Source organism: Saccopteryx leptura, chromosome 3 (assembly GCF_036850995.1).
Source record: "Saccopteryx leptura isolate mSacLep1 chromosome 3, mSacLep1_pri_phased_curated, whole genome shotgun sequence".
Classification (NCBI taxonomy): Eukaryota; Metazoa; Chordata; class Mammalia; order Chiroptera; family Emballonuridae; genus Saccopteryx; species Saccopteryx leptura.
This window is the reverse complement of record NC_089505.1, coordinates 86,928,603-86,949,239: the sequence shown is the minus strand read 5'-3', so window position 1 is coordinate 86,949,239 and position 20,637 is coordinate 86,928,603. Positions and strand designations below refer to the sequence as shown.

Genomic DNA, 20,637 nt, shown 5'->3' with positions numbered 1-20,637 from the left:
TTCATTGATTGCTTTTTCATATGTGCCTTGACTGGGGGCTCCAGCTGAGCCAGTGACCCCTTGCTCAAGCCAGCGACCTCTGGGCTCAAGCCAGCGAGCCGGCACTCAAGTGGGATGAGCCTCTGTCCTCCCTCAAGCTGGAGACCTTGGGGTTTCCAACTGTGGTCCTCTGCTTCCCAGTCCGAAGACTGCACCATTGCAGTTATTAACAGTATATCTGTCCTCTCTTCCTCTCACTCTCCAGCTGCTGTAATTCTAATTGAGAACATCTGTTTTCTTCCCTTCTTGTCCCAGTCTGTCCACTGTGCCTGGGAAAGAAGACCCTTGCTACTTAACTTGTGGTCCATGAACCACCAGCAGCAGCCTCTCTCTCCTTGGGAGCTTGGGAGAAGTTGCACTGAGACCCTCACTAGGACCCAGGACTAGGAGTCTGCATTGTAACCGCGTCCCCCAGGAGAGACTCCTGCCTCCACACCACTTTGAGAAGCACTGGCAGAACTGGAGCCAGGAGGTGATCACTGGGTGGGCGGCCTGTAGGAGATGGTGAAGGGGTATCCCGAAAGAGTGCAGCAGGAAGGGCCAGCGCTGCGAGACACAGCCCCTGGGCACCTGCTTCCAATCTGAGCGTTAGGTAGGAAGATGCCAAAGTGCTTTTGGGCACTGGGACCCCAGGGCCAGAAGGGTCTGGCCTTTCCTCCCCAAGTTAATGGGTTCGACTCCATCCTATTAGCTGCTAACTTATGGTCTAGTGCAGGGGTCCCCAAACTTTTTACACAGGGGGCCAGTCCACTGTCCCTCAGACCGACACATACAGTGCTCCTCTCACTGACCACCAATTAAAGAGGTGCCCCTTCCTGAAGTGCGGCCGGGGCCGGATAAATGGCCTCAGGGGCCGCATGCGGCCGCCGGTAGTAGACTCTAGTGAATTTCTTTCTTTTTCTTTCCAAGACACAGACACGTAGAGCGTGTCCCTCTATTTCTCTTTGGGCAGGCTCGCTCTGGCTCCCCGACTCCGATCCTTAGCAATGAGACAGGCCACCTGCCCGGGTCCTCAGTCTGCTGCCCCCACGTCTGCGACGACGACTGGACCGGTTTTGCAAACAGGGGGAAACAATCGCTCCCCGATTGTACGGATCAGGGTGCATCGACGGCGACCAAGGGGCGTGGCGGATTGATTGGTATGGCCTGAGCCTGACGTGCGCTACGCGCTGTGGCACTTTGCGTCTGCGCACTACGCTCAACTCCCTTTCTCCCTCCGCTGCGGCAATGGCGCCTGTGGTTAGTATGGCTCCGCGTAAGGCCTCCGCTCCGGGACTGGCACGTGGGCCTCGCAGGCTCTGCTCTTACGCGGTTCGCAGGGGACGGCGTTCTGAATCGTCAGCCCGGGGCTGAACTGGAAGGCCGGCCGGATCGCGTCCGGGCCGGCGCTGGGCGCAGCGCGTTGTGGGCAGAGGAGGCCGCGGCCTGGGGCCGGGGACGGAGACCTGCACGCAGCTCAGGCTCGAGCTCGGACTCCAGCCTATGGCCATCGGGGAGCTGGCGTGCTGGGGCTGCGGCCTGGGAGGGTCTGCGGCTCTGGGAGCCCGGCCGGCGTGAGACAGCCGAGCGTCTGGGCCTGGTTAGCGGGGCGGAGGGCGGGGAGGAGAAGGGGACCGGCTACCCTTGGGGAGCCGCACATCCGGGAAGCCTATGGCCAGGACTCGGGGACGAGTGAAAATGCCCACGGGAGGTGGTCTGATTTCCGAGGCAGGGCCGAGTGCGAGGACCTCTGTAGCGTCCCCCGAGGACGTTGTTAGTACGGGGCGCAGGTGTACAGACCCTGAGCCGGGCCGGGGCGGCGCGGCGTCCTCGTGTCCCTCTGCCTGCAGGTGCTCTCTTCCCAGGTTACCTGGGGGAGAGTTGGGAGTCCTACGCCCACGTTTTTTCGGTTCACCTGCTCCCCTTGGGTGGACTTGTTATGCTCATGCTTCAAGGCATTCGTATGTTTTTGTTTAAAACCGTGATGGCAGGTGTTTTTTCTCCTTTCCCTTTTTGATTGTGTATTTTTTGGGCCTAGATCGTAAAGCAGCCCTTTCGATCGTGACTAGGAAGGGATGTCTTAAAAAGGGGGGGAAGGTGTCGGTGATTTTTGCAGTAGTTAAATGTTTGGAAAGGTGACCCAGCTCATGCACGGTTTATGAAGTTCTTTGCAACATTAAGTGGGGCGGGAGTTAAGGTGTGTTCGTGTCGAGGTCTTTTTAGATTTCTGCCAAAGCTTTTTAAGAGTGGAATTACAGGTAAGTAGGTTGTACAGATGCCTTTTGAACGGTGTTGGGAGTTTGTAGAATGTCAGCTTCTTTGTGAGAGTAGAGGAGCTAGAACTTTGTGGGATAATGTGCCAGCCGAATGTTTGAAAGTGCTAATTCGTAGATTAAGTTAGTGGAAAGACCAGAAATTGTTGACAATAGAATTGTAGTTAAAGCCTAAGTCGGCCTTTCTCTTGTCCTGGCTGCTACGATGTACTCTGAGGCAGGTGAGACGGTCAGGACCCTGGTCTAGAGGATCAGGACAAGTATTGATTTTAGATTAAAATTGTTTTAGGTAGGCAAGACATTTGTAGGCCTGTGCCCGAATCCCGGGGTGAGTTATTTCAGGAAATGCTATGGCACATAATAGGGAAACTTCACTGTGTTGTGCTTCATAAGCTAACACACCTTCCTGCCTGAAGAGATTGGGGAGTCTGTAAAGTGTATATGGGTCGAGTGCTAGAATGATTTCCCCTTCAGAAGGCCTAATCTAGGGTGTTACTCCTCCATTCTTGGGCAGAGGATGGCTCTTGGCACCCTTGTAAGGGAACACAACTCCCTGAGTTTTGCATTTGTATGGGCTTGTACACCTTTGGTGTTTTTGGTTCTTTTACTCTTTTTTTTTTTTTTGGTGGGTGGGGGGCTGGTTGTGCCTTCATCTGTGTTTGTGTACTTTCTTAGAAAAAGATTGTGGCGAAGGGGGGTAAAAAAAAGAAGCAAGTTCTGAAGTTTACCCTTGACTGCACCCATCCTGTAGAAGATGGAATCATGGATGCTGCCAATTTTGTAAGTTGGACCCTTGGTGCCATTCTGGACAGCCGAGAACCTTTTGAGATTGTGCTGAGAAAACACACAGGAGCCTGTTTCTGCTCCTGGCTCCTAGGCAGCGCCACAGTCTGGCTCTGTGTGGACTTGGGAGCGAGGTCCCCTTACCTGTTTCTCAGTCGCGGGATCCCTCATGTGTGACAGGGCTGTGAAGAATAAGCAAGTTGGGCTGTAGCACATCGGTGCTAGAGAACTGCCTCCTTTTCTTGTCTTGCTTTATGTCCAAAAAGGATTTTACTTAAAAAGTTACCAGGAAATGGACAGACTTCCTCAGATTCATGTCCCCTTTTGCACTCTGCTGTGTTTGAGTATAAGAGATGGGCCTTGATGCTCAGGGACCGGGCTGCTGGGGTCCTGGCTTTCCTGCTGGGCAGATAGCAGTGTCTCCTCAAGCTTTCCGTGTTCCTAAAGTACAGCGTCAAGTGTCCCGCATGCTGACTTGTACTTGAAGCTTGAGTTTTTTTTTCAGGCCTTGCTCTGTACTTGTTTTTTGCTCTTGTGTTTGGCCCATTCTCCAGTATTCCTCTATTTCACTTAAATCTAGAAAAATCAACCTTGCCAGTTTTTTTTTGAGAAAGAGAGAGGGACAGACAGGGAGGGAGAGAGATGAGAAGCATCAACTCATAGTTGCAGCACCTTAATTGTTCATTGGTTGCTTCTCATACGTGCCTTGACCAAGGGGTTTCAACTGAGCCAGTTGTGACCTCTTGCTCAAGCAGTGACCTTTTAGGCTCAAGCCAGCGCTCATGGTGTCATGTCTAGGATCCCACACTCAAGCTGGCAACCTCAGGGTTTTGAGCCTGGGTCCTCAGCATCCCAGGCCCACGCTCTGTCCACTGCATCACTGCCTGGTCAGGCAGCCTTTGTCACATTCTGACTCTGCAGCTTGATTTGGGTGTTTTACTCTTCCTCTCCGGTCACCACTCCAGAAGAATTCAGGCTTCTTAGTGTGCAGAAACCTTCCAAATTTACCTTTGTTCTTCTGCCTCCAGAGCATCAGCTACTGCCAAGATAACATTATCACAACATGAATAGTTTCCAAATATAAAAAAAGGAAAAGCTCGGCCTGTGGCCACTGATGACACAGGAGGGAACTCACTTGGCTTTTTAGTGTCTTCCACATCCAGTGTTTCTTGCTTTCTTCTGTGGCTTCTTTTCCCTCCTAACCTTTGTGGCCCCAGTTTGTGTCTGTCGTGGCCCTGCCCACTCCCCCCCCCCCCCCCCCGCCACTTCCCTGCACTCATCTGTGTGTGTGACCACTTTCTTTTTTTTTTTAATTTTATTTATTTTTTACAGAGAGTGAGTCAGAGAGGGATAGACAGGGACAGACAGACAGGAACGGAGAGAGATGAGAAGCATCAATCATTAGTTTTTCATTGCGTGTTGCAACACCTTAGTTGTTCATTGATTGCTTTCTCATACGTGCCTTGACTGTGGGCCTTCAGCAGAGCGAGTAACCCCTTGTTGGAGCCAGCGACCTTGGGTTCAAGCTGGTGGGCTTTTGCTCAAACCAGATGATCCCGCGCTCAAGCTGGCGACCTCGGGGTCTCAAACCTGGGTCCTCTGCATCCCAGTCTGACGCTCTATCCACTGCGCCACCGCCTGGTCAGGCACCACTTTCCTTCTTAGGGTAGAAAACTTGAGTCAGGAGTCTCAGGTGCAGGAATCACAATTTCTGATCTAGTCACATTACCCCATCACCATTTAGCATATTATGGTTGGAAATTTTAAATACAGGACTGTAGGGATTTGCAGCTGAAAGGGACTTTATATCATTGCAATAGAAAGAAAATGAAAAAGAATATTAAAAAAAGAAAAAAACCAAGGGAAAAAATCCTAAGGAAATCCAAAAGGAAAAAAGTAAAGAATACCAAAAAGAGCCCTCCTTTGTCTTTGGACAAAGACCCCCAAAGAGCCCTCCTTTGTCTTTGGACAAAGACCCCCAAAGCCATGTAGGTGGAGGACCAGTCCCCGCTGCTGCCGGGCTTTGCCGAGACCCCTCTGGGCTCCTGGGCTGCCCCTGTGCCATGCACGTGGCCATGGAGTGGGCCTGTGATTGTTTTGGTCATTTTATGTTTTTGCTCCTTTTACTAGGTTGAAGAGAAAACTGTGCTGAGGACAGTGTTTTTATACTCCTTAGATTCAGAAGTTGTTTGCAACCTTGGTTGCCTGTACCAAGCTTGTAGCATTTTGGCCCCGGATTTCCTGTCTACTCTTTACCTTTGACCCACGAGTCAAAGCCTTCCATGTAGAGACACATTTGACCTTGTGTGGAGCAGTCAAGTGTGTTCATACTAGGATTTTGTTTTCCTGTTGGATGTGTAAATAAAGTAGATAGTGTCATTTTCTAATTGCTGTTCCTAGATGTCAGACCTTGTATATATTAATAAAGATTTGTTACCATTTTTTTTAAAAAGATGGAACATATTACATATTATGTTCAGTGTTAGGATGAATAATAGATTCTGCTGATGGACGGGTGAGCTTGTCACTTCCCTCATGGGTCGATTTGGCGGTTTTTACAGGAGCAGTTTCTTCAGGAGAGAATCAAAGTGAACGGGAAAGCCGGGAATCTCGGTGGAGGAGTTGTAACCATCGAAAGAAGCAAAAGCAAGATCACTGTCACTTCTGAGGTGCCTTTTTCTAAAAGGTATGGGGAGAGAGGAGTGCCACCAGCCTGCGTCCCTGCAGGAAGATGCCGGCCCTCAGCCAGGACAGGAATGTGGCTGTCTGATCTGTTGTTTGAACTTCTGTAGCCGTGCCCAGGACGAGGCACTGAGTGAATGGAGGCTGTTATGGCAGTTAAAAGTATGCAGCCTTGACCCTGGCCGGTTGGCCCGGCATGTGGAAATCCTGGGTTCAATTCCCGGCCAGGGCACACAGGAGAAGCACCCATCTGCTTCATCACCCTTCCCTCTCCTTCCTCTCTGTCTCTCTCTTCCCCTCCTGCAGCCAAGGCTCCATTGGAGCAAAGTTGGTCAGGGCGCTGAGGGATGGCTCCGTGGCCTCTGCCTCAGGTGCTAGAATGGCTCCTATTGCAACGGAGCACCGCCCCCTGGTGGGTATGCCAGGTGGATCCCAGTCTGGCACATGGGAGAGCCTGTCTGCCTCCCTGCTTCTAACTTCGGAAAAAACAAACAAACCCCAAAAAAGTATGCAGCCTTTGGTAGCTGTAAAAATTGTTTTTCACAGGCTCAGGTGTTTCGAGCAGTCAAGGTGGGCAGACTCGCTTATATGGCATTCTTGAAAATGTAGACTTTCTCTGCCTCCGGGCCACATGGAAGAGCTTGCGTTTTTAATTTTATATATTTATTTTTACCCTTCTTATTACAATTGTACGAAAAGTCTGAAGTTTCCGTTTAGACTGAAGTCACTCTAATTCCTGTGCAGTTCATGTTCTGAGTCAGACATTGGTTCTCTTGCCCAGCTGTATTGCATAATTTTGTTTGGAGAATGAAGTTAAAACACTTTAGAAGTCGTGAAACAATTGGCCATGTTTGTATGTAGCTCCTAGCCCAGAGTTTGGCGTATTCCTTAGGAGCTTCTTTTTTTTTAAGGTGAGTGGAGGGGCCTGACCAGGCGGTGGTGCAGTGGATAGAGCATTGGACTGGGATGCGGAAGACCCAGGTTCGAGACCCCGAGGTCACCAGCTTGAACCCAAGGTCGCTGGCTCCAGCAAGGGGTTACTCGGTCTGCTGAAGGCCCGTGGTCAAGGCACATATGAGAAAGCAATCAATGAACAACTAAGGTGTTGCAACGTGCAATGAAAAACTAATAATTGATGCTTCTCATCTCTCTCCGTTCCTGTCTGTCTGTCCCTGTCTATCCCTCTCTCTGACTCACTCTCTGTCTCTGTAAAAAAAAAAAAAAGAAAAAGAAAAAGGTGAGTGGAGGGGAGGCAGTGAGGCAGACTCCCACGTGTGCTCCTTGCCCTGATGGGGATCTTCTGTGGCAGAGGATCGGAGTACCAAGCTATTTTTAGTGCCTGAGGTTGTTATGTTCCAGGGCCCGGGACCAGCTTGAACTAGTTGAGCCACTGGCTATGGGGAGAGGAAGACTGATAGAATGGGGAGAGGGAGGGGGAAGAAGCAGATGTTCGCTTCTCCTGTGTGCCCTGACGGGGAATTGAAGCCAGGATATCCATAGGCCAGGCTGATGCTCTATCCACTGAGCCACCAGCCAGGGAAAAAGCTTTCAATCAAACTGTATCAAATAGTAGGAAATTCGAATGTGTGTTAGGACAAATTTGGTTATAGTTAATTAAGCCTTTGCTTTTATTTATTTTTTAAACTTCTAATTTTTTTAAGGTTTTTTCTATTATTTTTTTTTCCAGAGAGAGTCAGAGAGAGGGATAGGCAGGGACAGACAGGAACGGAGAGATGAGAAGCATCAATCATTAGTTTTTTGTTGCACATTGTGACACCTTAGTTGTTCATTGATTGCTTTCTCATATGTGCTTTGACCGTGGGCCTTCAGCAGACCGAGTAACCCCTTGCTCAAGCCAGTGACCTTGGGTCCAAGCTGGTGAGCTTTTGCTCAAACCAGATGAGCTCGCTCTCAAGTTGGCGACCTCAGGGTCTCGAACCTGGGTCCTCAGCATCCCAGTCCAACGTTCTATCCACTGCGCCACCGCCTGGTCAGGCTAAACTTCTAGTTTTTTAAAACTAAAAAAATTCCATTGATTGGGGGGAGGGAGAGAAAGAAGCATCAACTCATTCTTCCATTTAGTTGGTCTATTTAGTTATGTACTTATTGGCTGCTCTTCATATGCCCTGACTGGGGATCGAACCCATGACTTCAGTGTGCCAGGATGACACTCATCCAATGAACCACCCATCCAGGGCCTACTTTTATTTTATTGTATATTATTTTATTTTTTAGAGAGAGAGAGGAAGGGAGAGAGATGAGAAGTATCAACTTGTGTCACTTTAGTGGTCCATTGATTACTTTTCATTTGTGCCTTGACTGGTGGGGACTCCAGCGGAGCCAGTGACCCCGCTCAAGCCGGTGACCTTGGGGTTTCTAACCTGAGACCTCAGCATCCCAGGTTGATGGTCTGTGTACTGCACCACCACCAGTCAGGCAGTCCTATTTTTATTTTTAAAGAGATCAGTCAAGAGATGATTTAAAGCGTAAGTGAAAGAGTCCTGTTTCGCCTGGCTGAGTTATTTTATTTGTGCTGAAGGCAATTTGAGCCCTGGCAATAGCTCAGTTGGTTAGAGCATCATCCTGATACGCCAAAGTTACGGGCTCTATTCCCCAGTCAGGGCACGTGCAAAAATCAACCAGTGAGTGCATAAATAAGTGGAACAGCAAATCTCTGTCTCTTTGTCTCACTCTCTCTCTCTCTCTTCCTTTCCTATTCTCTCTCTAAAATCAGTAAGTACAAATTAAAAAAAAAAGGCAATTTGATAGAGATTATTGCATCTCCTGACATAGCTTACTTGAGTTCCCACCTATTTTCTGATCTTCACCCAGTGGCAAAAGAAAGGAGCTTTCGTCTTCTATTAAAGCTTTCCTGTCTTGCTGATAGATCTGTTTTTTCTTCAGACATTCAAGGTGCTCCTGATCTAGAACTCGCTTCTCTCAACTTCTGCAGCTCTCCACTTAGCTCCCCTCAACATTCTAGTATGAAAATTTTCAAATCCCCTGAACTTTCGAGTTAACCACTTCACCTAAATATGGTAGAAATAATAAAAGAAACAAGAAAAATATTTTTTAAATGGAACAACCATATTGGTTTGTTTTTTTATGTAGGGAAAAGTGGATAGATTGAATTAAGATCTTCACATCTTTGTGAAGATTGCTCTGTTGTAAGTAACACTGTTGAATGGTATTCATTTCTTGGAGATGTGAGTTTGTTATTACATTAACATTTGGGTTCTTGCTACTATGCCAGTTACCTGTGCGCCTCATTCAGTCTTCCTACAGTGTAAAGAGATGGCTGGCATTACGAGTCCTGTTTTATAGATGGAGAAACTGTTTGGAAAGGAAAGGTTACTTTGTCTAGCAGTGGGCCTTTTTTTTTTTTGAGAGAGAGATAGGAAGGGAGAGAGATGAGAAGCATCAACTCGTAGTGTGGCACTTCAGTTGTTCATTGAATGCTTCTCATATGTGCCTTGACCGGGGGCTCCCGCCGAGCCAGCGACCTTTGGACTGAAGCCAGCAACCATGGGGTCATGTCTGTGATCCCGTGCTCAAGCTGCTGAGACCGTGCTCAAGCTGGTGACCTCGGAGAACCTGGGTCCGCAGCGTCCCAGGTCGACGCTCTATCCACTGCGCCACCACCTGGTCAGGGGGGTTTGTTTGGCATTCCATTCCCTGTCCTCCTTGGCTTTGGGAAGGTGCTTGAGGAGACACACCGCAGGGCTTCCTAAGCAGACAGGTGAGAGGAGGAGTGCTCACTGCAAAGCTGGAGCCAGGGTGGTGGGGGCAGCCTGTCCGGGGTGTTGGGGAGTGGGTGTCACAACAGAAGTGAGGGTGTGTAACACGACCCTAAGAAGCCGTCCCCATAACCTGAACAGCCTCCCTTAGAGGTCTGACTCACTGAGGTGACGTGTAGGAAGTGCTTGCTTGGAGCTCAGTGGAAACCTCGTGCTTTCTCAATAAAAGCTACTGCGGTTGTGTACTTGTCAATTAACCACAGCATCTTTCTCCAGTGGCCACTAAAACTATTTTGCTGCTGTTTCATGGCCAGCTCTGACATCTTACCAGTTCTCCCCTTTATTACCAGTTTAGATGAACTGTGACTGTTTATTCTTGTGAGACCATTGGCTGGGTATATGCCTTATTTTGCCATTTTTGGAAGATGAGAAAACACTTTGAATTGTAATGCCTTTGAAGGCAGGGGTTCCATAAAAGGTACAGTGTTTCAGAGTGCAAGAAGGCTAAGTGTCTAGTGGCATTCTCAAGTGTTCTTTTTCTGCAGGTATTTGAAATATCTCACCAAAAAATATTTGAAGAAGAATAATCTACGTGACTGGTTGCGCGTAGTTGCTAACAGCAAAGAGAGTTACGAATTACGTTACTTCCAGATAAACCAGGATGAAGAAGAGGAGGAAGATGAGGATTAACCCTCGTTTACCTGGCACGTTTTGTATGTGTTCTTAAATAAAATCAAGGAACCAAATCGGTGGCTTTCCTTGTATCTCTGCAGTGTGGATTGAACAGGAAACTGGAAATCGTAGTAAAAGGGCTTCACTTGGGCTGCTGTTCACTTAGTCATTAGACTTTTCCCCTGCTTAAAAATTAGTTTTCATGGTAGTCATACCAGAATAGAAGAGGGGTCTCCTAAAGGAGCTGACAAGGATTTGACATGGAGCAAGTGGATCAGGTGTGGAGGTGTGAGCCTCGGTAGTGATTCACTGCAACAGGGATGGTTTGATCTGGCGCTGTCCTCACATTCAGGAGTACAGGTGTGGGGGCTCCTGAGCCAGCAAACCAATGCCTTCTGTGTAGGGGCCTCCCTGTGGGAAAAGGGGAGGGCTCTGGGGTGTTTGTCTTTTTATTTTTTGGTTACAAATTACTCTCGATGTCCATAATTACTCTGTCTGTTAAATCTGTTTTCTTCTAGAAATAAATCACGGTTCTTTGTTGTTGCTGCATACTCTGCTGCCCCCAGGAAAGGGTTTGGAGAGCACCTCTTAAAAATCCCAGGTGTTAAATTGAAGTACAGTGCACAAAAAAGAATTTGTACATAGACGTTTCTCCAGGCCTTCGCAGCACACAGTCTGTCACTTGGGCCTCCGGCAGGGGGAGCTGGAGGTGAGGAAGAGTAGAGCTTTCAGATGTCAGCAGCTGTGCAAGTCCTGGTGGGAAGTCTGCCGCTCAGGCCTGAGTCTTTTCACGGGTGGTGGTGGGGGAGGGGGGGGGACACGGATTGGGAGGCAGATGGTTCTGCCTGAAAGAACCGCTGAGATGTTCGGGATAGCTGCTCCCATGCCATTTAGACCATGGCTGGATTTAAGGTCAAAAGTCATTCTACAAACACTTAAGCAGGACCAAGCCAAGTTTTGTTCCTGCGTGGTACTGGGGTAGAAAGCGAGCATGGTTCCTTGTCCTGGGATCTTAGAGGCTGGATGTCTGGGGAGACTCTTAGGCTGTGAGGACTAAGAGGACCAGCGTTTTCAAGTGACTTTGGGAAGAGACCCTGATGCCTTATGGTGCCCTTGTGAAATATAAATAGTTCTGCAGAAATGTCTGCATTGTCTTAAAATTATGGTGAATAAAATTCATGTTTTTACAGAGCTTGCCTGTAGCTAATTTTCACACCTGAAATTCTTGGGCTCTGCTAGTTGTCTACCTGAAATGAGATGTTGGGGTCCTGCCTTGGCTCCAATTCAACATTTGGTGCACCTTGGATTGAATTTAACTTGAGGCTTTGAAATTTCATTCGTGGTAAAGGCTCTAGCATTTTCTATTTCTATGCAAATTTCCTGAAGCAGAAATTCCTGTCTCTCTGTCCCCCAGAAGGCGGGGCTTCTCATTGGCTGAGACATCAGTTGCTCTCCAGCTCTGCCTTACCACGTCACTGTTAACTAAATTTATGACTCTTCTTGATTGTTGCATTGATGCTCCCCTGTAGTAATTATTAGTTTGGTTGTAAAATATTAATTCTGGGCTGAAATTAGCATATATGTTTTTTTTTAACACCCAGATTTTTAAAAACTTGTAATAAAATCAGAACATTGGTTTTTCTATGCCTTTTTGAACTCTTGTAATTGAGTTTTGATCACATTTTATATTAAAGTGGCTAACACAGCTACTGTTACTGTGCAAAGCTTTTTTTTTTTTTTTTTTAAAGGATTGACATGTTAATCTGTTTAGGAGTGGAAATTTTGCCCTCACTGATTAATTGCTGTATTGACAATGACCTTGGTCTTCATTAAGCTTGAGAAGAAGATGTCGTTTATTCCCCGTTTCTTCCCCGTAGTTGTGCCGCTGGGCCCCATGAAGCTCTGCAGCTGAGCAGAGCTGAACTCTCCGTGTAGTTTCTTCGGGCGTTTGTAAACGGGTGGCATCTCTGATGGGGGGAAGCTGTGGGGACCCGAGTGTTTGCATGCCCGATGCACAGCAGTGCCCGGACCACGGCTTACCTGCTGGAGCTGAAATCCTGTATTCAAGGCCCAGGAACAGATTGGGTCACAGAGCGCTTCAGGCTGAGATTTAAGACCATCAAAGACATGAAATGGGAAGTCGGAACAGTTGTTCTCAGCGGACTAGTTATCACCAGCACGTCTGCCTGGGCTTGATCAACACCATCCCTAGCTGGAAGGGGGTCACTTTGCTCCGCGACCCCCTTCTCCGTGGTGACATTGACAGTCATGAGTGATGTCCCCATCGCCCTTCTGGAAGACCCAAGTGTTGCAGTACACAGGTTCTAACTTCACCATTGGTGCCCAGCACGGAGCCAGGAGAAACACTCAGAAATGGCGGTGGGGAGTGGGGGGAGCAGGAGGGTTGAGTCTATCAAATACATTTCAAGATGGTCAGAATCACAGAATGTTCTGGGGTATTTATATCTGAGGCTTTTTAGGGGATGCTTGATTTCTGGGAGGCTGTAATGGTCTCTGGGTCAGATCATTGATGACCTCAGGGGAGTCTGCAGGCTGACTTTGGGGTCACCATTTCATTCCTGTTGCTGCTGGGGTCTTTGTGACTCCCCTGTGCCCTCCCAGCTTATCAAGTATTGGAGACTGAGCTGTGTACAGGCCCCTTTCCCGGGAAGAAGGGACACGGTTGGGATGTGGGTCCCTGAGGAGACCACTGCAGCTTTGGCAGTACCAAGGAACCTTCCGTGTGACCCTGGTCTAACCACAGCTGGCTGGGGTCAGAAGCCTACTCGGAGAGCCTGAGCAGTCCCGCGGTAGGCGTGGCCTGAGCCGCAAGTAAGCGGCCTCCGTGCTGCAGTCAGCTGTGGCAGTGTCTCCTCTCCCCGGAGGTGAGGCAGAGACCGGTCTGGGGGGTCTGTTTCCCGCAGGGCGCTCTGCTGAAGGACACAGGAGGACCGCTGTCTAATGATGACATGATGGTGCTTATCTCACAACAAAAACCAAAGAACTGGTAATTCAGGCCTTTTCCTACCTGAGAATTTGAGAACCCACATTCTCTTTTCTAGGCTATTTTAGGCCAAGCTGAAAGTGTCTAAACTGCTGACCAGCTGCTTTAAGGCCAATACGCACTCTCAGGTCCAGGGCCAAGGCCAGGAATCTGCCTTTCTGAGAAGCCCCTTGGCTCTCCAGCAACCCCACGTGGTTGGGAGAGGGACAGGCCTCCTCCCCCAAGAAATGGGCTTGGCGTGCAAGTGAGGTCTTGGTGCACAGGGGCGTTCAGTTCCGTGACTGCCCAGGAGGTGGGTTCACCTGCTCGAGGCCAGGTCAGAGCTGTGACCTGCGTGACTGGCTGTGAGGGGTGGAGGAAAAAGCACTTGAGGCCCTTCAGAGGCCTAGTGTGTCTGTGTGTGTGGGTGGGTGGGGGGGCTTTATGGCGATAGGGAAATACTGTGTGTCACTTTCAAGTGGGATAGGGAACCTGTGGGAGTGTCCTGACCTCATCCTGCAAGCTGGGAGGGGCCGGGGGGGCTGGTAACTGAGGGGTGGGCATGTTTGGTGGTGCTTAGGGTTTTCTCCTGGCTGGATAACCAGCCTGGAGAGAGCAAGGGAGCATTGTCAGGGAAATGCAGGCCAGCTAGAGCGATTTGGGGTCCCTTGGCTAGTTCCCCAGGGATGTGAGATGCAGCCATGGACCACCAGAAGCCCTCTGCGTTTTTAGCTGTCCTCCCTGCTGCCTGTCGCTTTGCCCTTGCTGGCCACCTGCACTGGGCGCATTCATCTCTCTCTAGTGTGGTTTAAAAACGATCTGCGAGAAGAGATTCCTGGCACCCCGTGCCCGTGATTCAGGGGGCCACACGGTCCTGCCCTTGCCCAGCAGCGAGTGAAGAGAAGCTTCTGCTTGGGGCTGGCTGGCAATTAATTTGGATGGGAACGGGGAGGCAAAAATGGCTACACTTCTGCCTGACCAGGAGGTGGCGTAGTAGATAGAGCATTGGACTGGGATGCGGAGGACCCAGGTTCGAGACCCTGAGGTCGCCAGCTTGAGCGCGGGCTCATCTGGCTTGAGAAAAAAAAAGAAAAGGTCACCAGCTTGAACCCAAGGTCGCTGGCTCCAGCAAGGGGTTATTCGGTCTGCTGAAGGCCCGCGGTCAAGGCACATATGAGAAAGCAATCAATGAACAACTGAGGTGTTGCAACAGAAAACTGATGATTGATGCTTCTCATCTCTCTCCGTTTCCTGTCTGTCTGTCCCTATCTATCCCTCTCTCTGACTCTCTCTCTGTCCCTGTAAAAAAAAAAAAAAAGGCTTCTTCCCAGGCCATCCATTGCCTTCTGGTCACGGCTTGGACATGGCTTAGACTCACTGTGGTTTGGCTTGTGACCACCTCCTTAAGAGGTCTTGCATAGGCAGGCACAACTCTCCTGGTTCCCCAAAGGCCCTGGGAAAGGAGAGCCCTCCTGGTGACGTCAGTGTGGCAGGGATGGGGTGCAGATGCTACAGAGGAGACCCACCCCCGCTTTTGACTTCCCAAGTCAGGCAGACGCTGCAGGTGCCTGGCAGCGATGTGGGGCCCCAGTGGATTCCCCAAGATGTTTCTGGCCGTGGGGGCAGTGAGGTGAAGCAAGGCTGCCTTCCCTTTATTGCCCATTGTAGGTTGGGGAGCTGGCCGTCCTGCGGGCCACGGAAACTTTCGCCTCCTTAGAGTAGCTTTGAGGCTTTCAGCTGTGACGGTCTTGGCGGCACTCATTTAAAATTCCAGTCTTGCGCCCGAGGTCTTTGGCCTCCATCTTCACCTTTAACAACCGAAGGCTGGTGGCTTCTTTCCCGCTCAGCGACAGGTGTGGCTTCTGAGAGAGAGAGTTTTTTGCCCAGAGAACGCTGAGCCGTAGCACCCCCAGGGGTCTGGATCCAGCCTGGAAGGCTTTTCTGGAAGAGGGCACTTGGGCGGTGGGAGCAGGGTGCACAGATTCTTCTTAAGGAAGACCCCCGGTTGACGGAGCGCCCCTTCCCCAAGTGCGGAACACATTTTTCTTCTAATCCTCTTTAGAAATGGGGTTAGAAGCGTGTCGGGGCCGGAGCCGGGTGTGGAAAAGCGACGGTCCCGGTGCGTGTGAGAGGGACGCGGGAGCTCGCTGCGCGCCGCACGGGCGCCCCCGCCCCCACGCCCTTGGGGACCCAGGCCGAGCGCATTCCCGGGCGGGGCGGCGGCGGGCCCTGACCCTGGCGCGCACGGGCGGCGTTCCCCGCTCCCACTGGGCCCGCTCGCCCGAGGCCCGGCTGCCCGCGCCGCCGTCGGGTCCCCGGACACGCGGGCACCTCGACGGCTCCCCCTGCCGGAGCGCTCTGTCCCCACCCTCCGCCGGGCTGCCCAGGACTAGTCTCCCAACTTGTTCTTGGCTGTTAACTAGTCGCGCTGCCGGAACGATGGGATGGGGTTGCCACAGCAACCAGACTGGACGTCACAATCCGGGCATGTGTGCCCCCCCCCACCCCCCGCCGTGCAGCCGTGCCGCGGGCGCTGCCACCGCCACCCTCCGCCGGCTGCGGACTCGGGCTGCGGGGCGCGGTGGGCGGGGCAGCCCGGGCTTTGCGGGAGCAGAGCGAAGGCGGCCTAGAGGAAGGGGGTCGAGACGGGGAGGTGGAGGTTTGGGGGGTTGGGGGGGCAGGCGGCCGCCATCTTCTCGCCGAGGCCGCCGCGCCCGCCGCGCGCAACAGTCCGGCAGCTCACGGGTTAAGGCTGGCACCGCGCCCGGCGGGAGGGGGGGCGCCCACCTCCCCTCCCCCCCGCGCCGGGCATGCGGGGCCCGCTGGGCACCGAGGAGGAGCTGCCGCGGCTGTTCGCGGACGAGATGGAGAACGAGGACGAGATGTCAGGTGAGCGGGGCGCCGGCTGCGCCTGGGGCCGGGGCGGCGGGGGAGGGGGCGCGAGGACTGCTGGGGTCCCGAGCCCCGACCGCGCGGGCGGCGCTGGCGGCACGCATGTGGGGGTGCCCGGGCGGCGCTCCCGCTCTGCTGGTAGCGCGCGGCCAAGGGCGCGGGGCTCAGCCAGCACCGGGGCGCGGCGCGCGGGCGGCCAAGGGCGGGTGCGATCGGGCCACCCGGGCCGCTGCGCGGGCTCGGCGGAGGCGGAGGACGGTGCGGGGCGCTGCGCTGGGCGCCCGGGGCAGGGAGGGGGCGCGGCGCCGCCAGGGTCAGCCCGCGTGCCCTTGAAGGGGGCGGGAATCGCGCTTGGCTCCTGGAGCCGCTCACCCCGGCTCTCGCCCCACGCGCCTCTGGCCTCCCAGGGGCTGGCCCATCTCGGCCCAAGGGTGGGCTGGGTGGGGCCCCAAGTGGGGCTCAGACGGGCCGTGCTTGGGAACCCTGCGAGTGCCCCGGCTGGGGCGGCTTCCTTCAGGACCCATGAGGGCCCCAGGCCGGGCGCGTGGGTTCGAACTCCTACTCTCCTCTTCCAGCCTCTGGGTGCTGTGACCGCGGCTTCCAAACACTTTGCCCGGCCGCCGGCGTCGTCCTGGCGCGCCTTACAGCCGCCGGCGTCTGCAGCCCAGGGCCGCTGGGGCAGTGCTGTTCCCAGCCACCCTGCTTTGGCTGTGGGCCTGCCGCCCAGGCCTCCGCCCCTGCCCTTGCCATTCCTTTCAGAATTCAGCGTAAAGATGGCTGGTGCGTCAGGGGTAACCTTGCAGGATCATTCTTTAGTTAACTGCTGCTTACCGTTTGTTTGGGACGATCCCCTTCCTGGCACAGCTGGGCAGGGCCTCCCCCTGTCCACCAGCCTTTCTCCCTCCCTTCTGGGGGACTCGGATACTTCTTAGCATCCCGCACCAAGTCCCTGGCCTCTCCTGTGCTCCCGAGAGACCTGTGGGATGTCCAGGGGCTCTCCCTGGCCCAGCAGTGTGCTCTCTGGCGCCAGGGGTGCCTTTCGCAGGGAATAGAACATTCCACAAATTGGTACTCCAACTCCTATGTGCAGGAGATGAGGAGAGGGGCCTAATAGACAGCAGCTGCCCAGGGTGCTCTGCCTTCCTGCGGAGGGGATTCCCATCAGGTGGCCACACCCACTGGGGGCTCCTTCCCCTCCCCACTTGTTTTGCTTGCTTTGACCTAGTGGCTGAGGCCCCTTTAGGAACCTGGCCTCACGCCACCTTTCAGACAGCTGGCCGACTTTGCAATGGGCCTGCTAAGGTGAAAGGAGCTGGGGTGAGGTGGCCACATGGGCGGGGTCCCTGGGACAGTAGTAGTGGACTGTTGCATCCTGCATCCGGGAAATCAGGCCCATTTTCTGGGAGGAACACAGAAGCCCAGCGCAGGCTTGGAAGCCATGGCTGATTCCTACCCAGGAGGCTGCTGGTTCCTTGGTGAGTTGTTCACAGTGGTTCTTGGTGGTGCTCTGGGCGTGGCCCCTTTGTGGCTCTGATGGGGACACTGGACAGCTGAACATGCATTAACGGGATCATTCCTGGGACTTCACTGACCCCCTGGTGGGGTCCCCTGTCCCCTTTTCCTGAAGACTTCCTCTCCCTGGTTGTGTCAAGGTGCCAGATGTGGGGAGGGGAGGAGCCCCAGAAATGCTGTTGTGCCGGTGGACACCCAATTCACTCTGTTTGGGTCAGTGTCATTGGTGCTCAGTCAGAGTCTGCTGCCCGCCCCTAGTCTCCCTCTCCCTCCTGCTTGTGCCTGTTGCTACAGGGGTGCCAGTAGGCTGCCCCCAGAGGCCCGAGGAACACCCCCAAAGGTCTGCAGCGGAGAGGTCCTGCTTTGGCCCCTTTGGCCTGGGGACTACAATACCCCCATCAGTAAGAGCACGTGCTCCACTTGCAGAACATGTCCCGAGCCTGCCAAGCTCCTGGCTCCTCTCCATGTCCCCAGATCAAGCCACTGTCCCCTCCTGCTGGCCCACTCCAGAGCTTCCTAACAAGTCCTCACTGGCCACCCTTTACTCAGCAGCCAGAGTCACCTTTGTAAGTCACAGATCAGACCCCAGACTCCACCGCTCCGGTGGCTGGTGCAGCCCCGCCCTGTTCCACCCTGCTACCCCCACGACCCATTCACATTCTGCGGCCACGCTGGCCTCCTCTCCACGTCTGGAGCCCCCCCAGATTCCTCCCTGTCCTTGAGCACCGGCTGTGACCTCTTCCTCATCTGCTCTTCCCTCTGCTCGCCGCTGCCTCCTTCCTGTCATTTAGGTCCTGCTCAGTGTCACCACCTGGAGGCCCTCCTTGACCTCCCAGCTCCAGCCTGGCCCCACCCCTGTGGCTCGCAGACCTTTTCTCATGCTTTATTTTCCCGGCTGCTGTCTGCTCCCTGGAATTTTATCATCAGTTTGCTTCTGTGTTGATGGGCTCCCCCTTGTGTGTCTCCCATGGTCACCAGTTGTGTCTGGCACCTGGCACTGTGCATGGTCGTGAGATGGCTGCGGTCTCAGTGTCTGAGGGCTGGGAGTCTCTAGGTCACCCCTGGCCCCCGACACCATGACAGCCTAAGCTCAGGCCTTGGTCTCGCCTGAGGTTCCCCAGCTGGCCCCCTGGCTCTCCATTACAGCCGCTCTGTAGCCCTCCACCTGAGCCTGAGCCCATGGCCATGACCTGCGTGGACCTGGAGCCAGCGGGTTCCAAAACACCTTTCAGACAGCTGGCCGACTTTGCAAAGGGCCTGCTAAGGTGAAAGGTGCTGGGGTGAGGTGGCCACATGGGCGGGGTCCCTGGGACAGTAGTAGTGGACTGTTGCATCCTGCATCCGGGAACACAGAAGCCCAGCGCAGGCTTGGAAGGAGGAGGAGCGATGGGAGGAGCCAGCAAGTTGGGAGCCATCACGCTAATTTTGAATCAGCAACAGTTGGACTTAGTTGTCAAAACCACTTTCTTTTCACTTGCCCGTCTCCTACCTCCCCTGCAGTGGTATTCCTGTTGTCCACACAGGGCTTTGTCCGACCAGCTCTCTGGCATAGAGGCAGGTGGGCGAGCCAGCCTCCAGGGGAGGGTTTGGTGGGTGCCTGCCTCTCTGACTCAGGGACCAGCAGCTGCCAAGATCTCCTGGAGGCCCAGGTGGCCAGCAAAGGGAGTGCTCAGGAGGCGAATGGGTCCTGGCTCTGCCTGTTAGCTGCCTGACTTTGGGCAAGCCCCCCAGACCCCTGTGCCTCAGTGGAATGGGGATCTAGACTCGTTACCTCATAGAGGCTTATTATGAGGACTGCTGAGACAGTGCCCCTGGAACACTTAGGTCACAGTGCCCAGCACATAATAGGTGCCCACTAAACTGTGACTGTTATCATTGGCACCATCCGAGGGGGGCAGCGGACCTGCCTTGCCCAAGGACATGCTTCCGAGACTTGTACTCACATTCAGTAAGTTGGGGTGCCATGGGAGTCAGGGCTGGAGGGGGGAGAGAGGGGCCGGACACCTGGGCCTTTTCCTCCAGGTTCCCCGCCTGGTTGACCCAGCCCTTCCTCAGCTACACAACCTTGTCTGTCAGCCAGAGGGGTGGGTTTCCCAGAGCGGGTGAGCCCAGGCTCTCCCCTGGCCAGGCAGTGTGGCCACTCTGGTCCCAGAGACACTTGGATGGCCTAGGTCCTCCGTGCCCTCAGGACCGGCCCCGGCGACCTGAGCATCTTAGGTTCCCTGAGCTGAGGGGCCCGGGGGGAGTGATGATAGCCATGACCCCAAGGCCAGGCCTTCTTTGCTTCCCTCCTCCCCGCTTTGGGGAGATGGGGGTTTGGTGGGGTGTCTCAAGGAGCCTGGTGGTATTTAATACTCTGCTGGGAGGAGGGAGGCGAAAGGATCAGCACAGTTAGCCCAGTGGCCTGGCCTGTGGACTATTTACCTCACTCTGAATTGATCAGAGACTAAGATCCATCCAGCATGTCATCAGTTCTTTCAGTCACCCACCCATCTATTAATCTACCCACCATGTGTCACTCTTCTAACTAGACATCTTCCCGTCCAACCATAAAACTAATCAACAATCCACTCTCCACCCACCAGCCATCTATCCAACTTACTTTCAATCCATCTATCCACCCTACCCACTTGCCATCCACTATCCATCCATCCACCACCATTCAGCGATTCTATCCTTCCATTTATGTATAATACATCCTAATCACTCTCTCCATCCATCCATCCATCCATCCTTTCATCCTTCCTTCCATCCTTCTATCCATCCTTCCTTCCTTCCTTCCTTCCATCCATCCATCCATCCATCCATCCATCCATCCATCCATCCATCCATCCTTTCATCCTTCCTTCCATCCTTCCTTTCATCCATCCATCCTTCCTTCCATCCATCTTTCCTTCCATTGCTCCTTCCATCTCTCCTTCCTTCCTTCCTTCCTTCCTTCCTTCCTTCCTTCCTTCCTTCCTTCCTTCCTTCCTTCCTTCCTTCCTTCCTTCCTCCCTCCCTCCCTCCCTCCCTCCCTCCCTCCCTCCCTCCCTCCCTCCCTTCTTTTCTTCCCTCCTTCCTTCCTGCCCACTCTCTATTTGTC

At 53.1% G+C, this 20,637-nt stretch overlaps 2 protein-coding genes across 5 annotated transcripts in view; both read left to right on the top strand.

Annotated features, from left to right (window-relative positions):
- Window positions 1–1,200: 1,200 nt before the first annotated feature.
- Window positions 1,201–10,239, top strand: RPL22 (ribosomal protein L22). Its single transcript, XM_066374897.1, has 4 exons — window positions 1,201–1,278; window positions 2,967–3,071; window positions 5,636–5,760; window positions 10,039–10,239. The coding sequence occupies exons 1-4, from the start codon at window positions 1,267–1,269 to the stop codon at window positions 10,181–10,183; spliced, it is 387 nt and encodes a 128-aa protein (XP_066230994.1). The 5' UTR covers window positions 1,201–1,266; the 3' UTR covers window positions 10,184–10,239.
- Window positions 10,240–15,864: 5,625 nt separating this feature from the next.
- The window catches only part of CHD5 (chromodomain helicase DNA binding protein 5), a 61,218-nt gene continuing 56,445 nt past the window's right edge, over window positions 15,865–20,637 (top strand). For 3 of the 4 annotated variants that reach the window (XM_066374894.1, XM_066374896.1, XM_066374893.1), the window contains exon 1: window positions 15,865–16,037. In XM_066374894.1, the coding sequence (XP_066230991.1) occupies window positions 15,959–16,037 (79 nt within the window). In that variant the 5' untranslated portion in view covers window positions 15,865–15,958. Of the gene's footprint in view, window positions 16,038–17,439; window positions 17,516–20,637 lie in introns of those variants that run through there. The other variant, XM_066374895.1, reaches the window with a different exon arrangement.

What these genes read in the sequence shown, in the direction of transcription:
- RPL22 (XM_066374897.1), top strand. An exon ending in TCATGGATGCTGCCAATTTT is followed by an intron (nt 3,072 to 5,635) that starts GTAAGTTGGACC and finishes CGGTTTTTACAG; the next exon opens with GAGCAGTTTCTTCAGGAGAG. An exon ending in GAGGTGCCTTTTTCTAAAAG is followed by an intron (nt 5,761 to 10,038) that starts GTATGGGGAGAG and finishes CTTTTTCTGCAG; the next exon opens with GTATTTGAAATATCTCACCA.